This window comes from Mustela erminea, chromosome 17 (assembly GCF_009829155.1).
Source record: "Mustela erminea isolate mMusErm1 chromosome 17, mMusErm1.Pri, whole genome shotgun sequence".
In the NCBI taxonomy this organism is placed as follows: domain Eukaryota; kingdom Metazoa; phylum Chordata; class Mammalia; order Carnivora; family Mustelidae; genus Mustela; species Mustela erminea.
In genome coordinates this window covers 614,593-627,331 of record NC_045630.1, presented here as the reverse complement: position 1 = coordinate 627,331, position 12,739 = coordinate 614,593, and the positions used below count along the sequence as shown (strand labels likewise).

Sequence of the window (12,739 nt, the reverse complement as noted above, 5' to 3'; positions counted from 1 at the left end):
GGGGAACAGCCCTAGAGCCCCAAGCCCAGCACAACGCCGGAGGCCACAGCTTTTCGAAGGGCTCTCAATGCCGACACGGGGAGCACTGGAGGGAGGAGGTACGGGTAGAGCAGCCGGGAAGTGTCGCCCCAAAGGGTCACAGGCCCAGGGACACGCTTCTCTACCTGTAAGTGCCTTACACTGAAATACTGGTGTTTGCTGCTTTGCAAATACACAGAATCATATAAATGCTAAACTCATTACTAAGTTATTAGATAGCTACAGGCCTTTCTTGCCAGGAATGTCAGGGAGTCTTTAAACAACAAATAACTTTTTAAAAAATCCAAGATAAAATAATGCAGTCAGCAGGAATGAATGGGTACTTAATAAAGGACAAAAGCCAGAGGTCAAAATCGAAGAAAGGAGCTCATTCCCACTCAGTGAGCCTCTGCCTCGAGCGGTGGCCGTGTTTGTTGTTAGCAATACAAGGATGGATAGCCGCTGTTCTGGGGGAATCGTCCTTCAGTGCGGCAGAAAGATGCCTAAAAAGATAAAACTGAGGCAGGTATAGGAACCCTGACCTTCAAAACATGACATTGTCCATGAAAGACGGAACTTGGGAAAGCCCCGCTGGACACAGGAAGAACTGCATGGAAGATGATCCACATTTTCTGGTTTCCAAGTGGGAGAAAAGTTCTCCCTTCATAGTTTAAACCTTTGAGCTGAGATGTTGGATTTAGGGTCAGTTAGTCTGAAACCTTGGACCTGAGACTCTGGACTTAGCACTGGTTCAACACTTGGGAACAAGCAAACCCCAACTGGCAAAAGTGACGTTCAATCAAGACTGGAGGGGACGCGGGGGCTCAGTCATGGGGCATCTGCCTTCGGCTCAGGTCATGATCTCAGGATGCTGGGATCGAGCCCCACATAGGGTTCTGCTTAGCGGGGAGCCTGCTTCCCCCTCTCCCACTCCCACTGCTTGTGTTCCCTCTCTCTGTCTTTCTGTCAAATAAATAAATACAATCTTTTAAAAATAAATAATAAAACAATAAAATAAAAACAAGAGTGGGCTACTGCGGCAGGTAGGTCTTTCTCAGTAAAGGCCACGTGTCACGTTCTCTTCTCGCAGCACGGCTGTGGCATGCCTACGCTCCAAAGGGAGCTTCCACATTCCTTCCCCCTTAAATCTGGATTGGCCCGAACTAGAACTGGAGCCCTGCGCTTACTGTCTCTGGGCCGCCCGCCGCCCGCCAGGGTTCCTGCAGTCGCCGGTAACCTCTTCGCGTCCAGCCGACGACCCTCTCTCAGGAGGTCCTTTCACTGCTGCTGACCAACCTGTGGTTCCTGGGGCCTGCAGCCCTGTAAGCAACAGAAAATTGACTTATTCACCACAGGTAATAGTTACATAATAAAAGGGGTTTTTGTCCTAACCCAAAAGATACACAAATTGGGGAAAAAACTGGAGTCGGTCAGGCTGCAGACACACGTACTTCCGGGAGTCCTTCTTCACTGGCTTTCAGACCACCTACCACGACCGACTCCGCGCATCGGTGACGCCAAACCCGAGTCTTCTCTTCTGGAAAGAGAATCGGCCACTATAAATGCCTCCCGAAACCTTGCAACAATCCCACAAGAACCAGAAGGCTGCAGGGGTTGGGTTCACCGTGCGGCTTTGCCATGCGGTTGTCATTCGGGGGGAGGGGGAGAGAGAGCCTCAGCGAGGAGGTGGACAGTCTGTCTGCTCGTGGTCCAGGGAGAAGGTGGGAAACCACGGAAGAAAAATGCCTGCTTTCTCCCGGGCATCAGTCTTGGTTTGGATATCAAAGAACTGGATTATCTACTGAGGGTATTTTAACTAATGAGTGTAAGGACGATCTTGCAGAATGGAGGGCTAGGCGGGAGCTAGACAGGGCACCAAAGACACAGCGTTCAGACACGGACGAGTCTCTACCTCCGCCTCCCACCCATGAAGGTCAAGAGCTAGACTGACGCGCATCAGACTGACCAGCGAGTGTCTGTCTCGGGCTGAGCCTTCGGGGATGTGGAAACGCTCTGTCTTGATCTCGTTGGGGGTTTCACAAGCAGATGTACATGTAAACCCTCATCAAGATGTACACTTGAGGTTTGTTTACTTACGGAGTCTTACATCTCAACACAAGTAGTTTCCCAGCAGACTCCCCGGATCAGAAGCTGAGTTCTAGCGAGTGCTCCGGATGGAGGGGCTTGTCATGCTCAGCCTCCCTCTGTGGGCACGAAGCCGTTAGGAAAAAAGGCACCACGGCTTGGTTTGAGGACCACTGTGCAGCGGTCACGCATCTCCCCCAAGCCGGCCCCAGAGCCCGGTGCAGCAGAGGCTGTGGTGGTTTGAAAGCGGCATAAGAAACCCAGAAGCTGCAAAATCTAAGTGCTGCTCCTCACAGAACGTTCTGCCTCCACTGCCAGCCGACGGGGATCTGTGTGCGCCTCTGCTGATGGAAACGGCGGTTTTCCTCGCAGCCCCTTCTGCACACTGTGCTACTCGAGATCCAAGACCCTAACAGCAGCCGAAGAACTAAGATGCGTGAGGCATTACCAGGCAGACAAGCCGAGCAGTGGGACAATGAATGCGTCCCCAGTAGGACCCTGTGCGTCTCCATGGCACAGAGACAGTCTCCACGAGTCGGGGAGAGACGTCTGCCCAGCTGGAGCGGGACTTGGGCTTCGCGCAGGATCTAGCCAGTATGTTGGATCCTCTAATGGGAAAGTCTTTACCTCACGGGATGATCTCCGCCCCTTTTCTAGGCTAGACCAGTCATGCGTGCTAACAAACCTGGGCGGCCCACTGAGTGACAGGAAGCATCTGGAAGCACCTGGCCTAGGTATGCCGGGCTGAGGTGTTTGGTGACGAGGCTGACTCACCTGGAAAGGGGAGGGCTGGTGGAGACACACAGACCAAACAAAGTTCCCACAAGGGAAGACACCTTCACAGACCGGGGGACACCTTCACAGACCGGGGGACACCTTCACAGACCGGGGGACACCTTCACAGACCGGGGGACACCTTCAGAGACCAGGGGGACACCTTCACAGACCGGGGGACACCTTCACAGACCAGGGGGACACCTTCACAGACCGGGGGACACCTTCAGAGACCAGGGGGACACCTTCACAGACTGGGGGACACCTTCAGAGACCGGGGGACACCTTCACAGACCGGGGGACACCTTCACAGACTGGGGGACACCTTCACAGACCAGGGGGACACCTTCACACACCAGGCTTGGCTCAAAGAATTGTATTAACTCTTTATTTCGTTGTTTTTTTTTTTAAGATTTATGTACTGATTTGAGAGAGAGAGTGCAGGGGAAGGGGCCGAGGGAGAAGGGGAGCGCCCCCAGCAAACCCCACGCTGAACACAGAGCTGAAAGCAGGGCTCAGTGTCACAACCCTGAGATCACGACCTGAGCCGAAACCAAGAGCCAGACGCTCAACCGACTGAGCCGTGCACGTGCCTCATTCGGGTGGGGTTTAAGTTTCTCTAAAATTCATGGTGACAGGCCTGGATCTCTGGCGTGGCATCGGTGTTGCTCAGGAGCTGGGTAAAGTGGGCAGCTGAGCAAGGAGCTGGAACAAAGGCTCCAAAGTTAGTCTGGGACGTCAGAGGCTCCGTCAGTCATTACGATGACTTCAGCAACCAAGGGTTGCTCTCCCAGGCAGAAATGAGCCTGCACTATCTGGAGAAACCACCAGAAAGCACACTTCTCTGGCTGCACTGGGGACACGACGCAAGGAGAGGCCCTTGGGGCAGAACCAGCTGTCATGTCCCGTGTTTCACAACCATCACGGGTTCCTGGCCGATGACACGCAACCACCCCAAATTTGGCTGAGGCTTCCACTGTCGCTGTGCAGAGGACCCAAACCCCTGAGCAAGATGAATGGAAAAAGCAGAAGGTGATCAGCTTCTCTCTGTTCTGACCTGGGCCACGTTTCCTGTCCAGTCCTGGCTGTGGGGAGGGGGTCAGAAAGGGCAAGACGAGAGACCGGTCCGTGGACCTCACTGAGCTTGCTGAGCTGCGGGCGCATGACCAACGGCTTCAGTGACCAGGGCAGGACCCTTGCCAGGCCTCCTGGGTAGCTGGAGGCTACCATTGCCTGAACTCCTAACAGACAAGAAACGGCCACTTTTGCAGACTTACCAAAATAGCATCTTGCAGAGGTGCTAATACATTAATATCTCAATGGCCTCTTACACTGTCACAGGGGAACCAGGGAACTGAAAACACCCCTGCCACAGGGCATGCGGAGCAGGTCGCTTTTCCGAGAGCAGCGGTGTCAGTACTCTGGGCTCGGTCACTCGTCCATCAGTTAGGGACCTGGAGCACTGGGCAGGCAGCCCTGAGAGCATAAAGCCGCTTCTCGGGACCCCACGCTGCTGGAGGGGCATTGTTTCCAGAGCTCAGGGTCCAAGAGTGGGCTGGCACTGGAAGACCAGACAGTGATAGCCACAGCCTGGCGAGGGTCCCTCACCTGGGGAAAGAGCCAGGGACTCAGTGGCGTGCTGTGTGGACACCCAGACTACGGCTGGGCGTGCAGTGGGCGTGCGTGGGCTCCCCACAGGCTCCCAGCAGAACCCTCTCCCACGCCTTCAGGGATGCCCAAGGGACCACTCCGTCCGCAGGCTGGCAACGGTCTGGAAGAGCCAGGCATCACGCAGGTCTGGAAACTTCCCTCCGGGTGTTACCAGCACAGCCCGCAGCGGTACAAAAGGGAAAAGGCAAACTGAGGAAACACTGACTTTGCGCACCGGCTCCGGGACTGCTGTAGCACCAGCCCTCGCTGCGGCGGAGGCTGAACTCCCGCCTGGAATGAGGCTCCTGCAGCACCTACCGCTCCGTTTCTCTGTTCCAGGCAAGTCGGCTCCAAACCTGGCTCTGCGGCTGACCTCCAGGGCTCTTGTTGGCACGCGGATTCCTGGACTCGGACCCTAAAGATTCTTATCCAGGAGGGATGGAGCGTGCCCAGAGCTGTGCTCCAACAGGTGCTCCTGGTCACGTGGCACAGGGGATCCATGGAGCGGTATTTGGAAGGAACGGCTCGAGCCCACACTGTCTCCATAGCATCCATCGCTAGGACGGGCTGTGGCTCAGACAGGGGGCCTGGGGGACCACCCAGCACGTTCTGGGCTCCCCACATTGACCTACTAGCGTGTGCCTGACACGCATCTCCGAGCTCTGCCTCCCCACGGGCCCCACAGCTGTCATTCTAGCACACAGGCACGGCACACCAACTGCACTCCGTTTATTGGGCACCTACTAGGGACAAGGCACAGTTCCAGGTGCTGCGGGGTACAAAGACAGAAGGCTGCCCTCGCCCTCAAGGGCTCACAGTCTAGTAGGGGACAGACACGCTCACAGGCAAACAAAAACGCGGCCGGGGGGGGGGGGGGCGAGCTCCAGAAAGAGGCGGGACCCGTGGGAAGGCAGGCAGCCGGGCAAGGTCACGTGTGCCGAGGCACCCTGGGTGTTTGACCGGGCCCTCCGGCCAGTCCCCGGGGATGGGCAGGATTCACTCGGACGGGGCTGACCAGAGAAGGACGTCTCAGGCACAGGGAAGGCAGGGGGGTGGGAGGGTCCCCTGACATGTCGGCCGCTCCCGGGATGACAGAGGGAACTGAAGCTGGGAGCAGGGGCTGAGGCCAGGAAGTGGGGGTGTCCTCCGAGTCGGGTAGGACTTCGCTCTGTGGGCCATGGTGAGCCACGGAAGGTTTCTGAGCAAGGGAAGGACATGACCTCACTTTCTGAACTCCAGGCGCATTGCTGTAACGCGTGATGGCCTCTCTTCTCGGGAACGTCACTCCGGGGCTTGCACCCTTTCCTGGTGTCCAAGCAGAAATCCCCGGGGCTGCAGAGACTTCCCAGGGCTGCCCAAGGCCAGGAAGGCGCAGTGCAGGTAGACGCGGAGCTCGCTGAAGAGCTTCGCACCACCTCCACGGAACAGCAAGCAGGAAGTGAGGCCTTCTGGAATCATCTGAAAGTAAGCAGCAGGGCCAAGGAAGGTGCCCTGTGAACCCCAGTTACCTAAGCATGTCACCGACGGGCTGCCGAGAAAACGGGTGTGGGACAAGAAACCAGAGAGCATCTCCAAACTAAGCCACCTCCTGGAACGCCTCCACCCTGCACTCACTGGGTGGGGAGACCCGGCTGTCTAACTCACTGGACGCAGAGGTGGGGCTTCTAAACGCTCTGCACAGACAGGGCTCTCCGCTGACCCCTCCGCAGGATCCGGCTTACCCATCCAGCGAGGAGGGAGCATGGCGCCCCTCACTCCCCGGGCCACCCCAGCCCGAGAAGGGATGTGAGGCCACCGCTGTCCAGGTGGACACGGCGATGCTGGTCAGCGAGGGCTCCCCCAGAACCTCGGCACCCGCTGAACTGGGTGCCTGGGCAGAGAGGGATGAAGTCACAGCTGGGCTCCCCAGAAGAAAGGTCCCCGGGGAGCTGGCGTGCACGTCTGGGCCAGGCCCGGCAGGACCTCCGCCGCCGTTGCTGATGGTCCACAGGCACGGGTAGGGGCTGCAGAGACACAGAACGCTGAGGACGCTGCCCGCAGGCCCAGCCAGCTGCCCCGCACGCACACTGCACCAGGAGGCCCAGGTCTAGGAAGACGGCACCTCCCCACGGCTTTCTGGCTCTGACACAGCACAGCCCTGTTTCTGCGGAGCAGCGGAGGCCAGCGGTGACCCGCCGCGGAAGAAGCATGGAATTAGGTGCCCTGACCTGAATTTCCTCCGCCCTGCCTCGGGCACGTTTGATTTTGAACACAGCGTTTCACTCCGGGAGCTCCGCCCTGCAGCCTGCGTGGACGGCTGGAGAGCCAAACGGGGGGGATGTGGAAGGCCAGGCCCGCGAGGGGACCTCAGACTGGCAAGAGGGCTGACGGGACGCAGCCGCCGGGACACACAGGCGTCAGAAGACCCGGGTCGGCCTCCCCGCCCTACGGCTTACGGCCTCCGCGGCCTCACCTTCAAGACTCAGGGTCGCACTCAGGCACAGGGTACAGAGGCCGGCGTGCACTGGAGGAAGAGGGAGCGGGCGATGCCCGGCCCACGGCTCCCAGGAAGGGCGGCGCTTGTAACGGACTCTCGGCTGCACCCAACGGCTCTGCTCCCGGCAGAAAGGCTGGGAGCTAGACCACCACCTCGGACCGCTCCCATTTGCAAGCCCTGGTCACAAACCTGGCTGTGCCGGGGAATCACGAGGCAAGTTCTGAAATAACGCCGGTGCTGGGGCATGCCGCCGCACACCCTGACGCGACCATCTGGCCTGCGGCCCGGGGATCAGGGCTTTTTAAAGCTTTCCAGTGGATCGTAATTTTTGCTCGCGAATGCAGACGAACACGCCCGCTGCTGCAGCAGGTGGGGTAAACGCCCACGCCCGCGGCCTTCCGTCGTCCCTATGTCGGCACATTTAGAGTCCTGCCTCTTCTGATACAGCCCTCCCGGCCCGAGAAGAGCTCGGTACACGCCGACCGTCCCGGGCACGTTTGCTATTCTCTAGCAAAATCTGTACGGAGCCAGTCGTCAGTTAAACACGCTACTGAGGGAACAAGAGGGAGAAATGCCCCCTGTGCTCTGAGCCCCAGCCCAGAGACTACAGACCTCACGGGGCCAGAGGAAACCCACAGGAGGCCAGGCTCTGGGGCTGGCTGTCTGTCTGGGTGTTAGCCAGCTCGGCTGGCTGGGATTTGAGGCCTGATCTCCAGAAGAGACATTTCCACAATGTCGCTCAGGGTGGGCCCTTCCTGATGCCTCCCGCCCGGTGGGAACCCCACGCTCGTTACACACGCGGTGCGCGACCTTCGGGCCGCTTTTAATGCCTCCGAGCTGTAGTTCCTCCAGTGGTAAAACAGGGTCGGAGCGCCAGCCTCGCGGACGTCTTGGATACTGTAAATGACTTCCGTGAAGGACGGAGGACAGAACTCGCCACGGGGCTACTGAACGTCTTCAGGGGCTCACTGTCTGCCCTCCTATCACAACCCAAATCCACGCTCTTTCCTCAGATAACCCACTCGGGCGCTGTCCAGTAGATACAACACGTGACCACAACTGCAAGGCTCCACTGTCTAGTAGCTACACATTTCAGGAGGGAGGGAGGGAGGAAAAAGGAAAACAAGCTTCTCGCTATATTTTATGGAACCAAAAATATTTAAATTATTGTCATTTCAACATGGTTTTGAGGTAAAAAGAGAAAAAAAAAGAGTTGAGCTTTTTACGCTCTGTGTTCTGCTACATCTTCAAGCTAGTGCGTGTGTTTCCGGCACACACCCCCCGGGACCCGCTCGGTCTCCAGGGCTCAGCGGCCGCCCGCAGCCGCCGGCAGCTGTGTGGGACAGCACAGCTGGACCCCAAACCACCAAGGCCAAGCGTACAACACCCACAGCCTGTCACAGGGCAGAATCGCAGGCTCCAACCCACACCTGTCTCCAGATCCTGCATTTTAACAACATCCCAGGTGATTCTAACTCTCCTCCGAGCGTGAGCAGCCGTGCTGTAGACCCAAACGCTACCATCTCCTCACGTTTTCTAGACCGGCAAACCACAGCCATCCTCGGAATCTTCCGAGACCCACCGTTCAGTGTGGGATCCCTGTCTGGACCTTCTCACCATCGGCGCACCTACGTGGGAAGTACAGCCGGCGCTTCTGCAGCGCATTACCGCTCACGAAGCATTTTAGTGCCTTTTCTCCTCCTGGGCTCCTCAGGACCCAGGGCAGCCCGTATTGTTTCCGCTTTAGCGACCAGAACGCTGGAGCTCAGTGAGGCCAAGAAAACTGCCCGAAGACACGACATCAGTAAGGGACAGAAGCAGGACTAAAGCCCACGTCCACCAAACGCCAAGGTCCCTGTCTGTCCTCTCCCCTCATCTCCAGAAGTCCGAACAAAACGCAGGTCTCTGGTGTGCAGGTCACGCCGCGGCTGTCACCTGGGCTGCGGGCCAGACACCCACAGCCTGTCCCCGGGTAGGACAACACGGACAACCCAGCATCTTGATTCTCAGCATCTACTGACACTTCCTCCGTCCGCCTCCCACGGTCGGTGTCTCTCTGCCACCACCACGGCTCACACCATCTCTGGCTGGTTCAGGACAAACGACTCCAGGCCATAAAGTCTTTCCCCTTTTCAAAACAGAACACCGAAGCATGCAGCGGAGCAAGTGCTTTCCCCTCCCTCGTCTCTGGGAGAGGAAAGTCCATTGTCTTGCTCCCTGCGCTTGTAGTGGCTTAAGAGTCAGGACAACGACTCCGCGGCGAAGCCACCGTCGGAAGAGCGGACTTGAGTCTCCAGCACCCGCATCACCCCCGAGACCACTGAGGAGCAAAGCTGCCGGTGCTGGTCTTACCTAGGCCCTGGGTTGAGCGGGCCGCTGGTGTGCGGGACGGGCAGGATGCTGGTGTGCGGCGCGGAGGACAAGGAGGTCCAGCTGTCCGCTGCGGAGAACACCTGCAGGCTGCTGCTCGAGCTCTCCACCAGGTTCACTTTGGGGAAAGGACAACAGGTGAGTTGACAGAGCGCAGGGAACACAGACGGCGGCCGAGGACCCGTCTCATGTGACACACCGTGGTCTGTGCTGCTGATGCCGGGAGTTTGTGGGTCCTCGCGCAGGGAAACAAGAGACGCGGTCTCCCAGACACACCGAGTGTGCACCGTAGGCCACACGGCGCTCACGTTTTAATTGTCACCGCAGCGACCTGACCTCCCCACTGTATAGAGGCGGCCCGGAGGGGAGGGTCGGTCCGCCGTGGGTGAGCAGACCCGCCGGACGCGCACCACCCCGCGCTGTCCCGTGGAAGAACGGGCACGTCCGCGTCCCCTCAACACAGGCCGGAGGGCCCGCCGGAGCCCCAGGCGGCATTTCTGAGGACCGGCCCCTTCCTCTCCTCAGCAACCCCAAGTAACGTGAAACCCCGCAAGCACGGAGTCTGCGAGCCTCCGCCTGCGTGAACGTGCAGACACGAGGGGGAAGAGCGGGCCGAGGAGGAAGTTTCTGGTGCCTACGCCGGGCTGGCCCAGGCACGCCTCTCAGGACGGGGCCCTTGGAACCGCTTCAGCCTCAGCCGCGCCCCCCCACCCCCGCCACCTCCGTCCCAGACCCCCCAGTCCCCCGGGCCTCCCTCCGCTGTGCCCCTGCCCGCACCACTCTTCCCTGGAGTGCCCTGGGCCTCTCCGGGGTCCCCTGCTGGCCGCCTCACTCCCGCCCACTGCCACCGCTTTCCCTTCTGCGCATCCCGCAAATCCCGGCTCCGGCCGGAGCCCCCGTGGGCAGCTCCGCGGCTCTTTCTCCCCCAGCCCCGGGGCCGGTGAGTGTCACAGACTTCCTCCAACTTCACTGTGCCCACGCGTCCCCCCGGGCCCTGGTTAAAGTGAAGGAGAACCCGAGAGCCTACACTTGTAGCAAGCTGTGCTGCTGCCACGGGTCCGAGCGCCACGGGAGAGCCCCTGCGACGGCGTGCCCCGCGCTGGCATTGACGTGTCCCGAGCTTCCTCATGCAAGAGCCTGTCCCCCCATCCCATCCCCCCCGCCAGCTAGAAGAGGGCCTGGCGCCCCGCGGGTGCTCAGAAGCTGTGTTTTCTGTGCTGACCGAGGAGGGACGCGGTGAGAACACCGCCCACTTTCTGATGTCGCCAAGCTCCATGTTACGACTTCCCGGCAGAGGCTTTCAAGGTTGCTGGGAGCAGCAGCGAAGGGACCCAGGCGGCAGGCGACCGGGAGGGCCTCTGCGGACAGCTCGGGCGTCCCGAAGGATGGAACCTGATCGCTCCTCCGCCCCGTCCCTGCCGCCCGTCTTCCCTCTCTCTGCCGTCTAGCGTCGGTCTCCCCACAGGAGACCAGAGTCTCTGTCAGGCCGCGTGTCTGTCTAATCCGCGCACGGACAGGACCCAGCCCACAGCCAGCCCTCAGGAAATCTCTGGGGCACCCACCACTGAGCGAGAAATCAGCCCTTCTCCCTGCCTGCCTCCCCACATACCTCACAGGCAGGCAAGGGTCTGGGCTTCTGCAAGACCAAGGCGGGCTCGGTGGGGTCAGGGAGGAAGAAAACGCACCAAGGCCGGCGGCGGCTCCGCAAATAAGCAGATGAGCTGCCGATGTGCCCGAGGCCGGCCCTGCGCGCCCCCAGCCGAGCCACGCGGAAGTCCGGCTGCAGAGTCGCCCGGCTCCCAGAGACCTTCCTACAGGCCCTCCGGGACTGGGCCCGCTCCGCCCTGGGCAGAGCCGCGGCCTACGAGTGCAGAAAGGAGCCACGGGGAGGCGGTGAGCTGAGGACCCTGGGCGCCCCCCAGCTTGGCTTTTGGAGACGCAGCTTGAACTGCTGAGTCCACCGGCGGCCTGGGAGGAGGCCCCTCACACCTATCAGGGACCAGGAGATGGTCTTATGAAAAAATCATAAAACACGGAAGACGTCATGATTATATGCTCAACTGCTAGTGAGTAAAACAAGACGTTAAAATAACAATACACAAACCGTTGCATATGTTAGATGAAAGCGATGCCACCTTCGATACTTCTTGTTACTACGGGCTGTTTACTGTTTCCCAAACCAGCCCCACCCCCAGGGGCTTCATTAGCAAAACCACGCACCTGAGGGAGAATGGTTTCTGTGCATGTGGGCCGAAGGGTAGGGAGCCTGCCGGTGCCCCCGGAGGCCAGGGTAGAGCTCACGACCGTGGTGGGTGTGGGGCGCAGACAGAGGCAAGGGGGCCGCATACTGGTAATTGGCGCTTCCTGCTGCGCACACTCCCTCCGGGTTGGAAAAGATCCAGCCTCCCACTGGAAGAGACAAAAGGAAGGCTCGGACCGACCCTGAACTTGCACACCAGAGGTCCGGTCTCCAGGCCCCTCACACACTGCGCCTCTGTGTGAGCGACCCTAAAGGTCTGCCCCAGGGAGACGGAGGCCACCCCGCTCACTGCCCCTCCCCTTCCACGCAGCGGCGTGGCTGGCTGCTTAGGACAAGGCCCGCAGTGCTCTCAAGGCTCGGAAAGCCGCGCGGGGAAGGCTGGCACAGAGCTGTGCAAAAGACCCTTCGGGTGAGTGAGTCACGAGAATGCGGAAGTCAGGTTGCTTCTGACTCACTTGAGTTAAATTAAAAGTCAGTCTGAGACGGCGATGTCAGATGTCTGTGTCATCCCCAGCCACCAGGGCACCCTTAGTGGGCTTCACGGGAACAAGGGTCTCTCTCTGCCCAGGGGGAAGGTGTCTGCAGTTCTCACCCCCAGCCAGAGCCACGATGGCTCCCCTCACCACCCCCCACCAGAGGCTTCCGGAAGCAAAACGTGGGGAGCTGGCTAGCACTAAGAATCTTGCAGAACATTCTGGAAGGTTATACAACAGTTCACAGAAATTTGTTTTTGAATGAAAAGGACAAGAAACAGAAAAGGCACCCGAACTGGAAAGAAAGAAAGAAAATGTTCTTGACGCAGGTGTCCAGTGGGCAAAGCCAGGCATGGGGTCTCCCGGAGCCAGGCTCCTGTGCCCTTGGCACTCTGAGACATTCGCTGAGAAGATGACAACACGAGAGCTTAGTGTGGGGCTCAGCACACGGGGCCGGTACAAAAGGTTCGTTTTTCCAGCTTGCTTTAAAAAGGGCTTTTCTTTCTTTCTTCCTTTTTTTTTTTTTTTTTTAAGTGCTTTTCTGGGAGCTGTTCCCTTTCCACTCTGCAGTGGAACACGCGCCAAGGCTTACGGGAAGGAGCCAGGAGAGAACCCCAGAACCCCAGAGCAGGG

At 59.1% G+C, this 12,739-nt stretch overlaps 1 protein-coding gene across 5 annotated transcripts in view; it reads right to left on the bottom strand.

The window, feature by feature from the left end:
• Positions 1–5,268: 5,268 nt before the first annotated feature.
• Positions 5,269–12,739, bottom strand: part of TBX19 (T-box transcription factor 19) — a 45,019-nt gene continuing 37,548 nt past the window's right edge. For 4 of the 5 annotated variants that reach the window (XM_032317873.1, XM_032317877.1, XM_032317878.1 and 1 more), the window contains 3 exons: positions 11,594–11,782; positions 9,356–9,491; positions 5,269–6,530 (listed from right to left, as the gene is read on the bottom strand). In XM_032317873.1, the coding sequence (XP_032173764.1) occupies positions 6,245–6,530; positions 9,356–9,491; positions 11,594–11,782 (611 nt within the window). In that variant the 3' untranslated portion in view covers positions 5,269–6,244. The remainder of the gene's footprint in view (positions 6,531–9,355; positions 9,492–11,593; positions 11,783–12,739) is intronic. The other variant, XM_032317875.1, reaches the window with a different exon arrangement.